We start from the raw sequence: 20,195 nt of genomic DNA on the forward strand, positions 1-20,195 counted from the left end.
CCTTCTCTGCGCCGGCTGTCAGCTTGACAGCTGCGGACCGCTGCATTAGGCGGCCCGACTGCGCCCCCCTGCTGGCTGCGCCCGGGGCAACTGCCCCGGCTGCCCCCCCCTAGATACGCCACTGACGCCACCCGTGGTATTTGGCAAGTGAGATGTTGAGCCAACGCTGCATGAAGATCCGCTGGGACTGATGGTGTGGTGCAGCAGAGATGGTATAGCTCCCCACAGGTGGAGCTGTAGTCCCAGGGCAGTGTAGGTGCAATGGATGAGGAGAGGCGCAGAATGTATGGAGGCTGGTACCCAGGTGTAGTGGTGCTGGAATAACTGGAGGACACCAGAGTATGCAGTTCCAAAGCTTTACTCACTGTTTGCAGTTCACACAACTGCCTGCCTCCGTACTGTGTTCTCCAGGTCAGGGCTCCAGCCAGCCTCCAGGCAGGATAGGATTCTCCCTTCCACACTCCGCCAACATGTACCTTACTGAACGTCTTGCGCCTTTAGGTGCGAAGCACTCTGTCAGGGGAGTTTCAGTCTTCCAATTAGAAATCGTCCAGACCTGAATAAGTAAGATGCTTCTTTATTGGACATGCCGGCATGGAGAGAGAATGACAGCCACACCAGGTGTGGGCCGTCCTCTGTCTAACTCAATACATATTCCCAAGAGTTTAAATAGCAAAGCCAAAGGGTGTTGAAACATTGCGTTTGCAAAAAAGAGTACATACAATATGCTGAGCTTGTTAGAAATCCTTATCTACAGTTACCAGAGAAGTCATGTAAGACAAGGAAACCTGCTAACGTTCACAAAAAGTAGCACCCAAAAGTAACACCCATGTATTACATCAGCTGAAAAGAGTTTCAAAGTCTTAAGCAAAAATAAATGGCATATATGCAGTCATGTGCATAGATACATACATATATATATACATATACACACACTCATACATACATACACACATGGGTATATATATACACATATATATATATATACACATACACCCATGCACACAAAAGAAAGGACTTTATTACAATTATTATAACATTCCCTCATCTTGTAATAAAATCATCTATCTGTACACATTGGGGACAGATTTCTTTTTGTCAGATTTCACAGAAGATCTTCATATAATCTAGAGGGAGAGTAATACGTTCAGTATATTTATCATTAAGTCCAAAAATTTTCATTCTTTCGTTGGATTCCAAGGTCTCCATTCCTTGATACATAGGTTTTTGTTATGGCAGAGTCAATCAGTCTTTGAACAAGTCCTCTAATGCATCGAATAGCGCAGCGTCCACAAACAATCAGCACTCCGGCCACGATAGTAAGAGATGTCAACACAGAAATGAATAATCCGGACCATTTCCCAAACCATCCTTCAGTCCAGGAATATGTCGTCATATCCAGAGTTGTCTGCTAATTCATTAGACAGGGCAGTCAGTCCATCAAGAGCTTTGGAGGTACTTCCATCAGGATCTGTATCAGGGATAAAGGGTGCAACAAAAATCCTCCAAACATTTTATACACACCTCCCTTTTCTGCTAAGAACTTGTCTAATGCCATCCTATTCTACCAAGCCATGAGAGGAGATGGTCCTAATTGCTCAGCTATCCCTTTAACTGCATCTCGAGTATAATTAACAAATCTCTGCTGGTTATAGTATAAGTAGTTTATCCAATCTACATTCATTTTTATAATCGCCCACCAAATTATGGATTCCCACCCGGCTGCTACCTGGTTCCTAGCCTTGTACTCGTTGGTCACTCCCCTGGGAACGCCAATGTCATCTATGTAGATACTAGAATGGAAGGATCCTTACGGAGTTTCATGCTTCTGTCTCTTCCACTACGTACCTTTGGCCATATCCCTGTTGACAACAGGTGGAACGGCATGATTGGCTGGACCACCGCACAATCCCTTCGGGAACCATGTGGTAGTCTGGCTCTTATGCTTTTATCACCGCATAACCACCATATATCCGCTCTCAGGGTAGTGTGGTCTGACCATATGGCTGAGTACTCGGCCCTGTGGGAGACAATGATCCGTTCTCTACAAGAATCGCCTTGGAGCTCTCCGAAGTCGTGCCCATGCCCTGGAAGACTAAAACAAGTATAGTTACCAGGATTAGCAATCACCTGTGGTGGGATATCCGGTTTCTCAAGTGGAGGATATAAAAATGATAACATTTTACATTTTCCTTCCCTTTCTGAGCAGACATAAGTTTTACTATATAACTTAATTTTTTTTAAGCTTTCTGCAATGTATTTAAGCCATTCTAGCCATTCATTCTTCTCCTCACAGCCTCTCTCTAAAGCTAGTTTATCTTCATAAGTTAGGTTAGACAATCTAACTATGAACCCTATGGACTCTGTTAGGGTTCTCTCTGGCATACCTTCCTTGGGTCTATGTATGCTATTATTCTGAACTTCTATGTAGAAATATCATATTGGCTCTAATCCTGACATATCAGCTCCTATAACCTTTGATCCCTCATCTTAGGGTTTTTTAAAAATTATCAGTAGCTGATTACAATTGTTCTTATTTGTGTAAGGGGATCTCCTTTTTCCTACTGGGGAATCAGGCTTTAAATCTATGTAGCCATAATGCTTATACCTATAGTCTCGGGCTACAATTGTCCATGCTGCTTTACTCCAGTCACACACATACATCCCCTCTGCTATTAGAGCTCATAACACAAGCATACTTATCAGACTGCTAGTTTCACAGCTTGTTCCCTGTCTCTGTATCATTTATACAACAGACAGAAATCCACTAATATGGCGGCCTCCTGCCCAATTTCAAAAGTAAGATTGAAAGTCTTAAATCTGAAACCATTCTACCACCCTGGACTTTCCTCTCCTGCTGGGTCTATTACCCTCCACTCTCCCATCACTATGGTCACGAAGAATATACATGTGACTAACCCTGATGTACACATCCTAGATCTGACCGTCTTGTCCGGGTAGGGGGATGAATGGGAGACTTCACCAGTTTGAGACAAGCTTTCCCTTGTGGAAAACCTCCCTTTGTAGCTGGACTTTGACAAGCAAGTCAGATCCTACTCTGTCCCTACCTGTCTGACAAGTTTACAGTATGAGAGATGGATCCAGGAGCTGCGCTCAGCAATCTTGACCGCAGTAGGAGAAGTCCACAGGACTTGGTAAGGACCTTCCCACTTAGGATGGTGCTGGTGTCTCTTCTTTATCACCTTCACCAGGACCCAGTCTGCAGGTTTCATGATCTCAGGTTTTGTTAGTGGGTTTTCCTGGAACAAAACTACGAGTAGAAACTTCTTTGTGAGTTAATACCTTAGCCATATATTCTGCTAATGTACAACCAACTTCCTCATCTATCCTTTTAAAGGATTTTAGCTGAGGTAACAGAAAAGATCTCCCGTATATGATTTCAAAGGCTGTCAGCACTACAGATGTCCGTGTGACATACATATTTAGTACAACCAATAGGAGACAGTACAACCAATTTTTCCTGTTTCCTGCATGGTCTTTGTCAACCTATTTTTCAAGCTCCCACTGTGTCTCCCAACCAGTCCGGCTGACTGAGGATGACAGGCACAGCGGTTTCCCAACTCAATTGACAATGTTTTTAGGTAATAATAACATTACTTAGTTTACTATATATTTTCTGGAACCCCAAATCTTGGTATGACTTCCTTTAGAAGGGCCTTCGGTACCATTAATGCACCAGGGTGGACAGCTTCAATCCACCTGCTGAAAGCATCCATAATAACAAGGCCGTACTTTTTCCCTCACACTTGTTCAATAAAATCCATACAAATGTCTTGGAATAATTATTCAGGGTGAGGACATTGTCCTCTCTCTGGTCTCAGATTCCTTTAGGAATTATTTTTGCACAAGTAATGCAGATTAAACAAAAAATTTAATAGTTAGTAAAGCCATACATCATAAATACGTAAGATATGACCTCTACCATCCCTCCTGTTGAGACATAGCTTATGCCATGGCTCAATACTGTGACATATCTTAGGAGGTCACTGGGCAGTTCATATATATAGGTCATCTTTAAAAATAACCCCTTTTGTTACCAATTTTTTTTTTTTCTTTTTTTCTTTTAATGCCGATAGCATGTTATCCACATATAAGAGTATCTGGCTACCTTCTGGTGACTCACATTGAGCTAGGTTAGCCGATTTTACCTGGAAAACAATAGTAGGTGATTCACAGTACCCTTGTGGGATTCTGGTGAATGTATACCTGCTCCCCTTATATGTGAATACAAACCAAACCTGGCTATCTGGATGTACCAGGATGCTGAAGAAGACATTACTGACATCACTGGAAAGACCTTGTGTTCCGGCCTCCAGTCATTCAGCAGAGTATGGGGGTCTGGCACTGTGGGGGCTCTTGGAATCACAGCCTCGTTTACAGATGGGGGCGCCCTCCCTACTGGAAACAAGGCTGTGTTACAAGGTGAGCTGGACAGGGTATAGTCACCCCTATTATCGATCCCACATCTGCAGGTCATGAGAACCACAAAGATTCTGGGTATGTGGTCAATTCTTCCTCTAATTCTAGGAAAGGATCAGCATTTCTCACTCGTTCCCCTGCCTCGCTGCAGGTGGACACTGGGTTTAGAAATGGTGTCCCACTTTAGTACTTGTGATTATGCCTGCAGTCTGGCATTGTAAAATGAGCCATCACCCAAATCCTCCCATCATTACTTTCCTTACACTCTTCAACAAAATCACCAAGGAATTTCCATGATCTACCTTTACATCTGGAAAGGGAAACATGTGGCTCGGTATCTCTAAAAAGCAATAACAAAAATTTAATTTGTTCTGACAGTTTACACCTGACGACACAGTTCCCTTTATAATTCCAGTATATGGTGTGCAAAGAATAATCTAGAGCATGGAAATTCTCATATTTTACATCAGGACCCCTGAAATACCTGTAGTACATGGTGCTGTGTAGTTCTTCAGGTGTGTGAAAATCTACATTTGTATACCTTTATCTATTGCTTCCTTGATGAAGGACTCAGTAATAAAGGATGGTCCTGCAGTTATTAGATCTAGACTGTAATAATATCTGGATTCTCCATACCTCTGGAGCACCATTGTCTCAGCCATGGATTTTACCTATAGTCCGGCAGCAGTAGGAAGTATTCCCAGGCTCAGGGCTGCATCATATCCCTCCCACACAGCTGATAATATAAGTTGTGTAATTGCACTTTTACCTGTGCCGAGAGACCGGTGTCTCCACAGGCGTAGACAATGGTTCTCTGTGTCTTACCACTTGCTCCTTTTACCACTATGCAGGCAGCAGACAGTCCAATAGTCGGTATCTCTTCTGGATGGACTAAGGTTCTAGTGGCTCCTGAATCAACAAGAAAAGTGACCTCATGGCTTCCCACAAGGACGGTTACTTCTGGAAATACAGTGTTTTTTATAAATGTATTTCTACTTTAGCCAAATTAAATATTTCCTCTCATTACACATTTCTTGTACCAAATTTTCACATTATATGAAATACAACCCATCTGTCAAAAGACACATTCAGGGTCTCCTAGTGGCCCCTTCTTATCTCAAAACCACAACCACATTCCACAACAATCCTCATGTTAACAGCTTATCTCCCACCTCAGGACTGTTTGCTCTGGGTGGTGCCTACTCCTAGTTTGTCAAGACTAAAAAGACATTGTCAGGGATATAGAATGTTTACTCTCTATTTGTTACAATATATAAGAGTTAGGCCTATAAGTTACCAATAAGGACACATTACACATTTGATCTGAAGACTGTTCTCTCTGGGTACCTGATGAAAAAGGACCATATCCAGTCTCATTCCAGGGATACCTTCTCGGTACAATATTAATAACTTTCCAGCCATCAGATGAAATGGTCAATAACAATCCTGCCTTACAATGAGGACAAGGTCTTAAAATATATATCTATGGGATAAAGTCCCATAATGATGTTACATAAAATTCTTAAACACAAGAAAAAGACAAACAACAAGATAAGGACTATACACAATATAAACCCTGGAGCACAATGGATTTCTACCCACTTTTAAGAAGTTTGACAAATATCAGTGAAATTAATATGTCAACAAGAAGATAAAAAACCAACAACAACAATTCAATTACTGCTCCTAATATCCAGGATCTAAATAATCCTCACTGATTACACTATGTCCCAGATATTTACCTGCTTGTATCTCTATATCTTGCCACCTCCGTCCAATGAAGGCCTGTAAGGACCTAGTATGACAACACAGTGTAATAAACATGAACGGTCCCCAAGGAATGGGGTCACGATGATAAATGTGGTCACTGATCTGAACAAGATAAATATGCTCACAGGGACTTCTGACCAGTGTAACAGTACAAACACACAACATACAACAGCTTCCACAGTTAGAGAATGGACAGACACACGTACACAGAGACATAAGACAAGAGAGTAAAGTTCCCTCGTACTCCTATTCCTGAAGTGCTGAGATAAAGTCCATTGACACCGCCTCTTTATATACAAAGACGTTCCCGTTCTTAATATCAGGTATTCAGAGCACCACAGGCGCAGACTCTCCTCAGTGAAATGAGGAAGGTTCAGTCACTCTGTGTTATTAAAAGAAAAACATATAACAAAACAACATAGAATATTCTCTATGGGGATCAGGTGACATGTACCTAGGTGATTTATACCACTATAATAACCTATGATTTGTCTCCAGTCCACAGATGACTGTTGACCACGCCTACTGGACTCCCTTATACAGTCAGGATTTTATTTCAATCCTCATACATTCACTCAAGATAACATTCAAGGAGTCTCATGTGTAACATAAAACATATATTTATGGCGTTTTAGTTCTATGTAATTTTAAAAGACACAAAACAGCACACTTAACAGAAAACAACATTCAATAAAGTACAGAAGACAAAACAGAAAACCAGCAAAAATTCATCTTATACCGGATTCCTTAACCCCTTAGTAGCCCTTTTTAAAAACAGCACCCCCTGACATATTGAAAACTTCTGTCAGATAGTTTATTAACCCTTCAGGTGATTTAAAGGAATTAATGCAAAGTGGTATAGCAGGATACAGCAAGTTGTCAGCTATAGTAGACAGCCGACAGCTGCTGGATCGTCACCTGTGTGGGGATGATATGCTCTTATATCTCAGGTCAGAAAAAAGATATATTGGCTGTCATTAAGGGGTTAATCTAATGAGAATCTCCCTCGATTCTCCCATCTAGATCAATTTAACGTGCACACGGAGTTTTTTATTCCACAGTAGCCTTCTCACACTGGCTTTGTACCCATTCAAAAAATAAAAAATAAAATAAATAGAGATTATTGTTATTTAGCGGAATATCTTAAAAGAACAAACAAACCCCAAATCTATGGAGCTTCGCAACTTACAGGAGTTATTATAACCCCAATTGCATGTAAACTTCCAATTTACAAGAGCCTCTCACAAACCCCAATTGGAAAAGTCTACCAGTTCCCTATTCAATTCCTAAAATAACATTCATAATATAATGAAAATTATTAAATGTTCTTACCTGTATTCAGATACAGACGATTCCCAGAGATCCTTAGACTATACGAAATCCGTCACTTTCCCTCAGACCGGGATAACTGATTAATGCCCCTGGTGACGCCTAATGTCAAGGCGGAGGACTTACTTAAGGAGTCCCAGACTCCCCCGTGCACGGTTTACAGTACTCACCGGTGAGGGAAAGGTGTTGGATTCCCGGCCAACGCACCAAAATGTCAGGGGAGTTTCAGTCTTCCAATTAGAAATCGTCCAGACCTGAATAAGTAAGATGCTTCTTTATTGGACATGCCGGCATGGAGAGAGAATGACAGCCACACCAGGTGTGGGCCGTCCTCTGTCTAACTCAATACATATTCCCAAGAGTTTAAATAGCAAAGCCAAAGGGTGTTGAAACATTGCGTTTGCAAAAAAGAGTACATACAATATGCTGAGCTTGTTAGAAATCCTTATCTACAGTTACCAGAGAAGTCATGTAAGACAAGGAAACCTGCTAACATTCACAAAAAGTAGCACCCAAAAGTAACACCCATGTATTACATCAGCTGAAAAGAGTTTCAAAGTCTTAAGCAAAAATAAATGGCATATATGCAGTCATGTGCATAGATACATATATACATACATATATATATACATATACACACACTCATACATACATACACACATGGGTATATATATACACATATATATATATATATACACATACACCCATGCACACAAAAGAAAGGACTTTATTACAATTATTATAACACACTCCAGTACTTAGTTACCCTAGAATGCCTCTCTCTAGGTGTTCCTAGTCTTTACTTGTATGACAGGCAGCTGTAGCCTGCTTCGTGGACTCCACTCTGCGTCCCGGCTCTCTATTCAGTTGCTGTTGTGTCCCAAGTCTATGATGGGAGCAAGGCGTTAGCGGCTCACTACTCCTCCGGTGTATGTTGCCGGACATAAAGATCCAATCAACCTCGGGGACCGGGCCCCGGCCTTTGCGCTCTCTGGACTGGAAGGGTTCTCTCTCTTTCTCAACCTGCTTCCCACCGTCCTTCTATTCTCCTTCGTTCCGTTCTATCTCTCTTATGGAATCTGTAGTCTTCAGTCTACGTCTCTTTCTCCTTCTCTTCCTTCTCTAGGGAGCTTGTTCCACTAAGACCAGTCCTCAGCCTCTCCTGACTGACTGCCTTCCTCCGCCTTGAGCTCCTCTCAGGCTGACCTGCTGTCAGCCTGCTCTCTCTCTGGGACTCACCCCAGACTGACCTTCTGTCAGACTGACCTGAAATCCTTCCCTCTCTTTTATATCTAACTCCACCCGCCTCATCAGCACCTCTCGTGTTACGAAGCCAGGGACCACAAAAGGCACCCTATGACCTTTCCAGCATAAAGCATGGATGGGTCCCTGCTGAACTATCCTGTGTGTGGGGTGCAGGTGTTGGAATGTGGAAGGAGTTCCCACCTTACCTGGATGGTGGGGCACTACACCTTAGGAGAAGGTGCAGTACCTCTGTGGCGACTGAAGCCTCAGGGGCGCCACGTAGTCACCCCCATCCCCCCAGCCTCCTGATGCTGCTCCTGTCATACTCAGCACCTGGATCATAAATTCTTGGAACCAAATTTTATGGTTTAACAGCCGCGATCACCGTAGTTTGGTGCTAAGGTCAGATGCGATGTGCTGCGGCGCCCTCGTTTTCACGGGTGGGTCATGGCGTGCTGAGTGTGTAGATTTTTCCTACACGAGCAAATTAACTCTTTAGTGACTAAGTGATGGAAGCGATAAGTGGGAAATGACACAACTCACAGTGCCTTGACCTCAGCCGCTCGCTATATGAAGTTCTGTAACTTCCTAAAAGTCGGTAAACTTTATACAGCGAGAGGCCCGACCACTGCACCATCACTTGGAAACAGCTGCGGATATTTTACATAGTTATTAGCTGCTAGGGGGCGCCCTTGTCACTGCTTGTGGGTGACTGCAATGTGTACAGTTAGCATTATACTTCTACCTGCTCGCTCTTTAAACTTTTGTGGCACTTTCTGCCTTTCCTGCAGATCCTGGGTGTCACACGTCGCCACAGCCGGGGGTGAAAGTCCACTTCCCTATTTCTGAGAGATTCCCTGCGTTCTCCGATGTCCTCTTGGGATTTTATCATGAGGAGCGCACACATATCCCTGCTCTTGCTCGCTCTGTTCAGCTTAGGTAAGTCCCGGCATGGTGGTCCGGATAGGGCTACCTGGCATTTAAGGGTTAATTATGTCTATTGATTGCATTAATCACGAATCGGGGGAGCGGTAAAAATGGATGGTGTGTATGGAAGATTGACAATGGGGGGTCTGGGACACAGGACTCATAAGACTCAGCGTCTGTAGGGTGTAATCAGTCATTGGGAAGAAATGTAAGACCCCCATATGCATTAGATCGTTGACATTCAGCATGTCCGATCCTTTTCTTCCCTTGTAGCGACTTAAAGGGGGCTATCTGCTCCCACATTGGAGGTCAGCAGTGTGACGAACCCACACACCTGTGCAGACGTAGTCACTAGAATAGGATACTGGTGCTATGCTGTCTGACCATACACATGTTGTGGCAGGTGTGTGGGGTCATAGCCTCATTGGCACGGCTAACCTCCGATACCAAAGAGTGGTGGCGGAACAACCCTATAAGGCTTGTTCCCAATCCCTGACTCGTGAAAATGTGCGGCTGATCAGACGACAAACGAGTAAAAAGCGCATCCTATGGAAATATGGGTAATTTCTGTAGGCCTATAGACCACAGCCGGCAGTCCATGTCCTGCTGACGATGTGTAGACTGTGTGGGGGCTGAATAATCCTATAAGCGATGCTCTCCCCTGTACGGTTTATACCAGGACATGTGAACGGGCCTTTAACTGCTCCGAGCCACGTGCGTATAGTTATTTCCACAGCTGTGGATGAGGGCCGCTCTCCCCGTCAGCACTCCTCTCCTACGTTGCATACCATAGACATTCATTCTTTGCTGTAGGACTACATGTCCCAGTCTGCCCAGATCTGTTGTAACAGTACAAGCCTCATTACCTTGATGTGCTGAGGCTTGTAGTTCCCAGTGGAGAACTTGCTGGTATTGGGTGTAAATCTACAGCCACACTGGAGATGAAGAGCATTTCTTCTGAGGAAGTTGTGCTGGGACTTTTAGTTCCTTATGAGCTGTAACCTGCTTTGTAATGTATGGCTTATATAATAAGGTGATGACTCTTGAAGGAGGTTAATCCTCTGCCGGCATCGATTTTCCAGAAAGCTGTTGTGTAACATTTTGCGGTGCCGGCTGTGTTGTGCTGTGTAAATGGGTCGCCCTCCCAGGGCTGTGGGGTACTCGGTACCGGGCCGGTCTCTCAGAGGGGATTGTCAGAGCAGCGGTGACCCGGTCCGTGGCCCTGGGCGCCCATGTAAAAGGGGTTGAGTTGGGAATAAAGTTTATAAGTGATTTATGACGCCACCTGTGGTGTTCGGCAAGGGAGGTGTTAAGCCGACGCTGCAGACAGATCCTCTGGGACAGATGGTGGGGTGCAACAATGATGTTGTAGCCCTCCATAGGTAGGGCTGTTGGTCCCAGGGCAGTGTAGCGGAAGGTTTAGGAAGAGGGTGCAGTGTTTGGCACAGAGAGGTAGCAGTGCTGGGGATGTTACAGGAAGGAGGCAAGGACACAACAGGGTGCAGTTTCTTTACCTTTACTTGGCAAACGCAGTCCAGTGTCCTGGTTACAGATGGCACAGGAGCAGGCTAGCCTGGAAGCAACTCAGGGATCTCTCTATCAGATGGGTTGTGTAGTCTCATTCCTAGCGCTGGCTTGAGGTACATCCAGTACTGTGTTACACAGAAGTTCCTCCTTCTTATCTTCTCTTAGAACTACCTCGTATGGCAGACAGCTGTAGCCCTCTATCTCTCTTGGCTCACCCGTCGCTGTTGTGCCTCCGAGTCTTAGTGGGAATAGAGCATTTACAGCTTCCTATTCCTCTGGTTTCTGTTGCAGGACCTTCAGTATCCATACAACCGTGGAGACCAGGCTCCAGATCAAGCGCTTTCACTGGGAGGGAGCTCTCTATCCTCAGCTCAACCTCCAGCTTCTCCCCACACGTCTACACTCGTTGCCCTCCTCACACTAACTCCTCATTTCCCTTGGGTCGCCCTCCCAGGGCCGTGGGGTACTCGGTACCGGGCCGGTATCAGCGGGATGTGTCACAGCAGCGTTGACCCAGACCGTGGCCCTGGGCGCCCAAGTAATGGGGGAATTGGAATAGTGGTGGAATGTAGTTAAATGAATAGTTCGTGACGCCACCTGTGGTGTTCGGCAAGTGAGGTGCTAGGCCGACGCTGCATACAGATCCTCTGGGACTGATGGTGTGTTGCAGCCAAGATGGTGAGGCTCTCCACAGGTGGAGCTGTAGTCCCAGGGCAGTGTAGATGTGGGATTAGAGGAGAGGCACAAACGGTGTAGAAGCTGGTACCCAGATGTAGCGGTGCTGGGTGCGTTGGCGCAAGAATGAATGGAGGACACCAGGGCTTGTAGTTCCAAAGCTTTACTCACAGTCTGTAGTACACACAGGTGCCTGTCTCCGTGCCATGTCCTCCGGGTCAGGGACTCAGTCAACCTCCAGGCAAGATGGAATGCTCCCTTCCAACAATCCGCCAACATGTACTTTTCTGAACATCTCCTCTATAGCGCCTTTAAGTGTGAAGTACTCCCAGTACTGAGTTACACTGGAGTGATTCCTGACCGATGTTCCCAAGAACTCTACTTGTACGGCAGACAGCTGTAGCCTGCTTCGGGGACTCCTCACTCCTAAGTCCCGGCTCACTATCTGTGTTGCTGTTGTGCCCTCAAGTCTTAGATGGGAGTAGTGCATTTACAGCCCACTACTCCACCAGTGTCTGCTGCAGAACCATTAGTATCCATAAAACCTCGGGGACCGGGCCCTGGCCTTGCGCTTAGAACTTCTAGGCAGGGTTCTTCCTCTAACCCACGTCCTCTCTGTTCCCTTTTACTCCTATGCGCCGTACTATTCTTTCCTTCTTATGGAAGATCAGGTTTCAGCTCAATGTCTTTCTCCTTCTTTCCTTTCCCGTGCCAGCAGACCCGGGTCACTCAGGTCTGTTGCAGCACCTCCTTCCTCCATCCCTCTCTCAGGGATCTTCTTTCCTCACTCCTCTCTGAGTGGCTTCCTCTCTCAGACTGACCTACTGACTGACTGACTGAAATTCTAAACCTTCCCACTCTTTTATGTATTCTCAACTCCACCCGTCTCCCAGCACATTTAGTGTTTCAAGCAGGGAACCACCAAAGGTGCTCTGCTACTCTCCAAGCAAGGAGCCGCAATGTGGTTTTGCTGAACTACTCTGTTGTGTGGGGTGCGAGTGTTGGAGCATGGTCAGGAGCCTCCCACTTACCTGGATGGTGGGGCACCACACCTCGGGAGGAGGTGCAGTACCTCTGTGGCGACTGAGCCTCAGGGGCGCCACATACCCCCCCATTAAACACAGCACGTCTGTGGGCTGCAAACAAAGTTGACACTACAGAAACATACAAAATTTTTGTAATGCTGAATAAACATTTCTTATACTAAACTTCCCAATGTGGGAAGCACTCATTCTTGAACGTTGCAAACAATTCTTAATTAACTATCTAAAATCTTAAGTCAAAAGTGCAATTTTTAGTACAATACATAATTCAAAGTGCTATTGTCTGTTACTCACTATCACTTCAGTATTCTTCATCAACACATTTCTTTCCATCTTTAGTGCACATTTTGTACTTTCTTTTAACTCTGAGTGACAACCGTGGTGCCTGGTTCATCACCTACATTTTCAATTCTTTATTCAAATCTCTCATCTCTCTATCAAAACATTCCTAATTCTATATAAAAGCAGTTTCCTAGTTACCAATGCTCTTATAAGACACATCATTATCAAATACTTCACATTAAAACTTTCAACAATTCTTGTAAACGCTGGACACCGCACCCAGCCGGGATCTCTTGCAGTGTCCTTTGATTGGAGTCATACTCCAGATGAGGTAGACCTTATCTTTGCAAAGAGTCTATGTAAAACCAAGAGAGGGCACCTAAAGAGGTGCAACTATTTACAATTGCAGTTCTGGACCATTCAGCGTTCATGATCTCTGTAGTTCAAATGGAAAAACTGCCAACAAAACAGGGCAACACTGGAAAAACCAAAACTAAAACATAATAGAAAACAAAGCACAACTGTGCAAATACCCTCCTGGGTAACGAGAGTTATATTAAGGAAACATCTTGACTAATGGTTGTTGTTCCCTCCTGGGGTTTCTGGACTGGAACCGCTACCAGATGTGAGAAACGCATTGGCAGTCCGCAGGTATTCTTCCTCCAGTGGGGTGAAACGTGCGGCTTTCCGTACCTTTGGCTGTGGGAATGGTGTTGGCCCACCTTGGCACATGGGGGCAGTGGGCGGTCTCTGCCTGTAGGCCTTGATGAGATCCTCTGGGACTCGCCTGATATCATTGCGTACCAGCGTCTCAATCCTTCATGTCTGGTGATGGTCACATGATCTCCCGGGCTTAGGTTCCTGGCAGGGTGCCCTTTTCTCAAATGAGGTTCTACGTCTCTCCGGTTGAAAAACAGATCAGAGATTCGGTTAGGGTCATGGATGAAGCCAAACCCCCTCTCATGATTCACATCCAGGACGTGGCCCCAGCTTGCTGCATCTCTGGGACCATAATGACAGGCATGGACCCGCTCCTTCCGGTCCAAATCTGGGCCTAGTACCGCTAGCTGGCGCCGCTCCCTCTCCGGTGTTTAGCTGCCAGTTGCTGGATGGTAGCTTGACAACTAGCCCATTTCTCCTCATCCTCCCGTTCCTCCTGGGACCGATCCAGGCTGGTTTTGTACTGCGGCGCCACTATCAGGGGTTCTGGTGTTCCCCCCAGGGGCTGGTATCCCGGTCCCGGACCAGATCTAGCACGACCTGGCCAGCCGCTGCGACTGCGGTACACCCCAAGGCCTTCCCAGGTGCAGGGACATCAGACATACCTGGAGCCTCCTGGCGGTGTGGGTTCTGCTCTGGTGAAGGTGTAGTGGCGGTGGGCGCTGCCCGGTTGGACACCGGGGACGGCGGTGGAGCTAATAGCGGCTCCGGGTCCGCGGGGGTCTCTGTAGGGACCTGCGCAGCCGCGTCAGGTCAGGACGGGGGCTTCTCTTCCTCCACTTCAGCTCCCTGTGCTGTGTACAACTCCTCCGGTAGTAGTGGCAGGGAGGGAGCAAGGTACGCTGCCGGTGGCATGGCAGCGGTCGCAGGCTTCACAGGGTCTGCCTGGAAGAGGTCCGATGCAGCAGCGGCGGGTACCGGTGTCGCGGGTACCGCAGGTGTAGGCCCCTCCTGGGCGCACTGCAGATTCAATGTCCATAGCGCTTCCTGCCTCAGTTGCAGGTGGCACGTCAGCTGGGCAATTTCGTCCTCCAGCTGCTCGTGGTTCATCTCAGATACTGGGTTGTAGCCTTCCGCCATGGCGCCAGGGAGATTCAGCATAACCTTGCGCTCCGCAGGCCTCCTCCCTTCTCTCTCCAAGATGGCGTTCTGGCGTTCTTCTTCCTGTCTCGGCTCCTTTCCCGCCACTGGCTTCTGCCCCTCCTTCTTTTGGTGGCGTCTTCTTCCAGCGCCTCCATACCAAGCCAGTATACGAACCCCTCGGGGGGTGGGCCATGTTGCTGTCACATGCAGTTGTGGCCAAAAGTATTGACACCCCTGCAATTTTGTCAGATAATACTCAGTTTCTTCCTGAAAATGATTGCAAACACAAATTCTTTGGTATTATTATCTTCATTTAATTTGTCTTAAATGAAAAAAAACACAAAAGAGAATGAAGCAAAAAGCAAAACATTGATCATTTCACACAAAACTCCAAAAATGGGCCAGACAAAAGTATTGGCACCCTCAGCCTAATACTTGGTTGCACAACCTTTAGCCAAAATAACTGCGACCAACTGCTTCCGGTAACCATCAATGAGTTTCTTATAATGCTCTGCTGGAATTTTAGACCATTCTTCTTTGGCAAACTGCTCCAGGTCCCTGATATTAGAAAGGTGCCTTCTCCAAACTGCCATTTTTAGATCTCTCCACAGGTGTTCTATGGGATTCAGGTCTGGACTCATTGCTGGCCACCTTAGAAGTCTCCAGTGCTTTCTCTCAAACCATTTTCTAGTGCTTTTTGAAGTGTATTTTGGGTCATTGTCCTGCTGGAAGACCCATGACCTCTGAGGGAGACCCAGCTTTCTCACACTGGGCCCTACAATATGCTGCAAAATTTGTTGGTAGTCTTCAGACTTCATAATGCCATGCACACGATCAAGCAGTCCAGTGCCAGAGGCAGCAAAGCAACCCCAAAACATCAGGGAACCTCCGCCATGTTTGACTGTAGGGACTGTGTTTTTTCTTTGAATGCCTCTTTTTTCTCCTGTAAACTCTATGTTGATGCCTTTGCCCAAAAAGCTCTACTTTTGTCTCATTTGACCAGAAAACATTCTTCCAAAACGTTTTAGGCTTTTTCAGGTAAGTTTTGGCAAACTCCAGCCTGGCTTTTTTATGTCTCGGGGTAAGAAGTGGGGTCTTCCTGGGTCTCCTACCATACAGTTCCTTTTCATTCAGACGCCGAAGGATAGTACGGGTTGACACTGTTGTACCCTCGGACTGCAGGGCAGCTTGAACTTGTTTGGATGTTAGTCGAGGTTCTTTATCCAACATCCGCACAATCTTGCGTTGAAATCTCTTGTCAATTTTTCTTTTCCATCCACATCTAGGGAGGTTAGCCACAGTGCCATGGGCTTTAAACTTCTTGATGACACTGCGCATGGTAGACACAGGAACATTCAGGTCTTTGGAGATGGACTTGTAGCCTTGAGATTGCTCATGCTTCCTCACAATCTGGTTTCTCAAGTCCTCAGACAGTTCTTTGGTCTTCTTTCTTTTCTCCATGCTCAATGTGGTACACACAAGGACACAGGACAGAGGTTGAGTCAACTTTAATCCATGTCAACTGGCTGCAAGTGTGATTTAGTTATTGCCAACACCTGTTAGGTGCCACAGGTAAGTTACAGGTGCTGTTAAATACACAAATTAGAGAAGCATCACATGATTTTTCGAACAGTGCCAATACTTTTGTCCACCCTCTTTTTATGTTTGGTGTGGAATTATATCCAATTTGGCTTTAGGACAATTCTTGTTGTGTTTTTTCATTTAAGACAAATTAAATGAAGATAATAATACCAAAGAATTTGTGCTTGCAATCATTTTCAGGAAGAAACTGAGTAGTATCTGACAAAATTGCAGGGGTGTCAATACTTTTGGCCACAACTGTAGTAATTCAGGCAGGGGAGGCCCAAGACTGTTCGCGGTCTTTTCCTAGGACTTCCCATATCGTCACTCCCTTCTTCTCCACGCCAGCGGCCATTTTTAATGTTCATTTTACAGTCTATTAAATTGGGTCTTCTGCACATTCTCAAAAGTTTTAAATCTAACAAATCTTAGGCACACAGAACCCGGTACCGGGACATTATCAGTGGGATGTGTCACAACAGCGGTGACCCGGACCGTGGCCCTGGGTGCCAAAGTAATGGGGGAATTGGAATGGTGGTGGAATGTAGTTAAATTAATAGTTCGTGACGCCACCTGTGGTGTTCGGCTAGTGAGGTGTTAGGCCGACGCTGCATGCAGATCCTCTGGGACTGATGGTGTGTTGCAGCCAAGATGGTGAAGCTCCCCACAGGTGGAGCTGTAGTCCCTGGGCAGTGTAGATGTGGAATTAGAGGAGAGGCAAAAGCGGTGTAGAAGCTGGTACCCAGATGTAGCGGTGCTGGGTGCGTTGGCGCAAGAATGAATGGAGGACACCAGGGCTTGTAGTTCCAAAGCTTTACTCGCAGTCTGTAGTACACACAGGTGCCTGCCTCCGTGCCGTGTCCTCCGGGTCAGGGACTCAGTCAACCTCCAGGCAAGATGGAATGCTCCCTTCCAACGCTCCGCCAACATGTACCTTTCTGAACGTCTCCTCTATAGCGCCTTTAAGTGTGAAGTACTCCCAGTACTGAGTTACACTGGAGTGCATTCTGACCGATGTTCTACTTGTACGGCAGACAGCTGTAGCCTGCTTCGGGGACTCCTTACTCCTGAGTCCCGGCTCACTCTCCTAGTTGCTGTTGTGCCCCCAAGTCTTAGATGGGAGTAGTGCATTTACAGCCCACTACTCCACCGGTGTCTGCTGCAGAACCATTAGTGTCCATACAACCTCGGGGACCGGGCCCCGGCCTTGCGCTTAGAACTTCTAGGCAGGGTTCTTTGTTATGAATGGGTCACCGAGGAGAAAAAAAGCAACACACACTAAGTCTTAGAAAACCAGAGAGGTTGGTAACTATGCAGATTGCAGATCCCTGATCTTAACACACAACTAGCAGCAGTCGTGGAGCGTGCCTACGATGGTCCTGGACGCCTCGTCACAACCGGAGAGCTAAATAAGCCTAAAGTAAGAAAAGAGGAAAACTAACTCCCCCAGAGCAGACCCCAAAGGAAAGACAGCCCCCCACATGTATTGGCGATGAAGCAAGATGAAAACACAAACAAAGGCAGAAAAATAGGCTGAGCAAACGATGGGGGCCAAACTAACTTGAAAGGACAGGAAAGGAAAGATACTGTCTGCAATCTGCCAAAAAACCCTACCCAAAATAATGTCCAACACTTCTGATAACAAAATTAATCCACTAGTCACTAGACTTCTCCCACTATATCAGCACTCTGAAATATTCTGAGACAGAGCAAAAAAGAGGCCAATCTAATAAAGGACAAAAAGGCAAATTGGCAAATACAGATAAATAAGAGTGGAAGTTCAGCACAGCCCAGCCGGGCTGGCTGACCACAAAAAACTGAGTTGACCAACAAGAGCAAGTGTGAACATTAGCAAAAACAAACTTAACTTGAGAAGACTGGAGCAGAGCTGAAGTCCAAGACCTGAGAAGCAGACTGAATCACCAGCAACTGGATAGGGCATCGGCTGTCTTACATCCAGTCTGATACTCCAGAGATCCAATCATTATCCTCCTCGTCAGGTGGCAGACCATTACCAATTAAACCAACCTCACTACCTCCTGTCACCACCAGAGGGAGAGCGGAAGGAGAACTCCCAGCTGATGGAGCAGAAAATGAGCTCATAACAGTGCCCCCCCCCTTGAGGAGGGGTCACCGAACCCTCATCCACGCCACCAGGCCGATCAGGATTGGCCCGGTGAAAAGCACGAACCAATTTATTAGCATGAATATCCGAGGCAGAGACCCAAGAATTATCCTCCTGGCCATAACCTTTCCATTTGACCAAATACTGGAGTCTCCATCTGACCAAACGAAAATCCAATATTTTCTCTACCTCATATTCCACATTGCCTTTAACCAAAACAGGGTCAGGAGGTGCCTCCACATGAACTACTGGCTCAACAAACCTCTTCAACAGTGATTTGTGAAATACGTTATGGATTTTGAACGGAACTGGAAGAGCCAATCGAAAAGAAACAGGATTAAGCATCTCCAAAATCTTATAAGGTCCAATAAATCTTGGCTTAAATTTTGGAGATGCAATTTTCATAGGAATATTCTTAGACGACAACCAAACCATATCACCCACTTTAAACCGGGGACCAATGGTCCTATGCCGGTTGGAAAAACGCTGGGCCTTTTCCTGAGAGAGTGACAACTTATCCACCACTTGTTCCCATATCTGCTCCATTCTCACAACCACAGTGTCCACACCTGGGCAGGACGAAGATTCCACTTGTCCTGAAGAGAATCGAGGATGAAACCCAAAATTACAGAAAAGGGGTGACATCAAAGTGGCAGAACTATCTGTATTGTTCAGCGCAAATTCAGCCAAGGGCAAAAATGAGACCCAATCATCGTGATCAGCAGATATAAAACATCTTAAATAAGACTCCAGGGTCTGGTTTGTTCTCTCAGTCTGCCCATTGGTCTGTGGGTGAAACGCAGAGGAGAAGGATAACTGAATTCCCAGCTTGGAACAAAAGACTTTCCAAAATCTGGAAACAAACTGGACTCCTCTGTCCGACACAATGTTCTCAGGAATCCCATGCAACCGAACCACCTGTTGTAAAAGCAAGGGCACCAACTCTGAGGAAGATGGCAGCTTTGGGAGTGGTACAAGATGGACCATCTTAGAAAATCTATCACAAATCACCCAGATAACAGTCATTCTCTGAGAGACAGGAAGATCAGAAATAAAATCCATTGAGATATGGGTCCATGGCCTCTTGGGCACCGGCAAGGGCATCAACAACCCACTAGAAGGAGAACAGGGTTTAGACCGGGAACAAGTCCCACAAGACTGCACAAAATTCCTGACAACACGAGATAAGGCAGGCCACCAAAACGACCGACTCACCAAATCTCTAGTACCAAAAATACCTGGATGACCAGCCAATGCGGAGCAATGGACTTCAGACATCACTCTCTTTCTCCACTGGTCAGGAACATACAATCTTCCCACAGGGCAACGCTCAGGTTTATCCTCCTGAAATTCCTCCAGGGCGCATCTCAAATTGGGCGAAATGGCAGAAAGAACTACCCCCTCACCTAGGATAGTAGTAGGCTCAGTCACATTAAGAGAATCAGCAA

At 45.9% G+C, this 20,195-nt stretch overlaps 1 protein-coding gene across 1 annotated transcript in view; it reads left to right on the forward strand.

Moving 5' to 3' along the window:
* The first annotated feature begins 9,453 nt into the window (after positions 1-9,453).
* The window catches only part of MAMDC4 (MAM domain containing 4), a 40,603-nt gene continuing 29,861 nt past the window's right edge, over positions 9,454-20,195 (forward strand). The window contains exon 1 of the mRNA XM_073556020.1: positions 9,454-9,723. Within this exon, the coding sequence (XP_073412121.1) occupies positions 9,654-9,723 (70 nt within the window). The 5' untranslated portion in view covers positions 9,454-9,653. The remainder of the gene's footprint in view (positions 9,724-20,195) is intronic.

The sequence above is a fragment of the Dendrobates tinctorius genome, unplaced genomic scaffold (assembly GCF_039654945.1).
Source record: "Dendrobates tinctorius isolate UK_male_01 unplaced genomic scaffold, ASM3965494v1 ptg000231l, whole genome shotgun sequence".
NCBI classification, from domain to species: domain Eukaryota; kingdom Metazoa; phylum Chordata; class Amphibia; order Anura; family Dendrobatidae; genus Dendrobates; species Dendrobates tinctorius.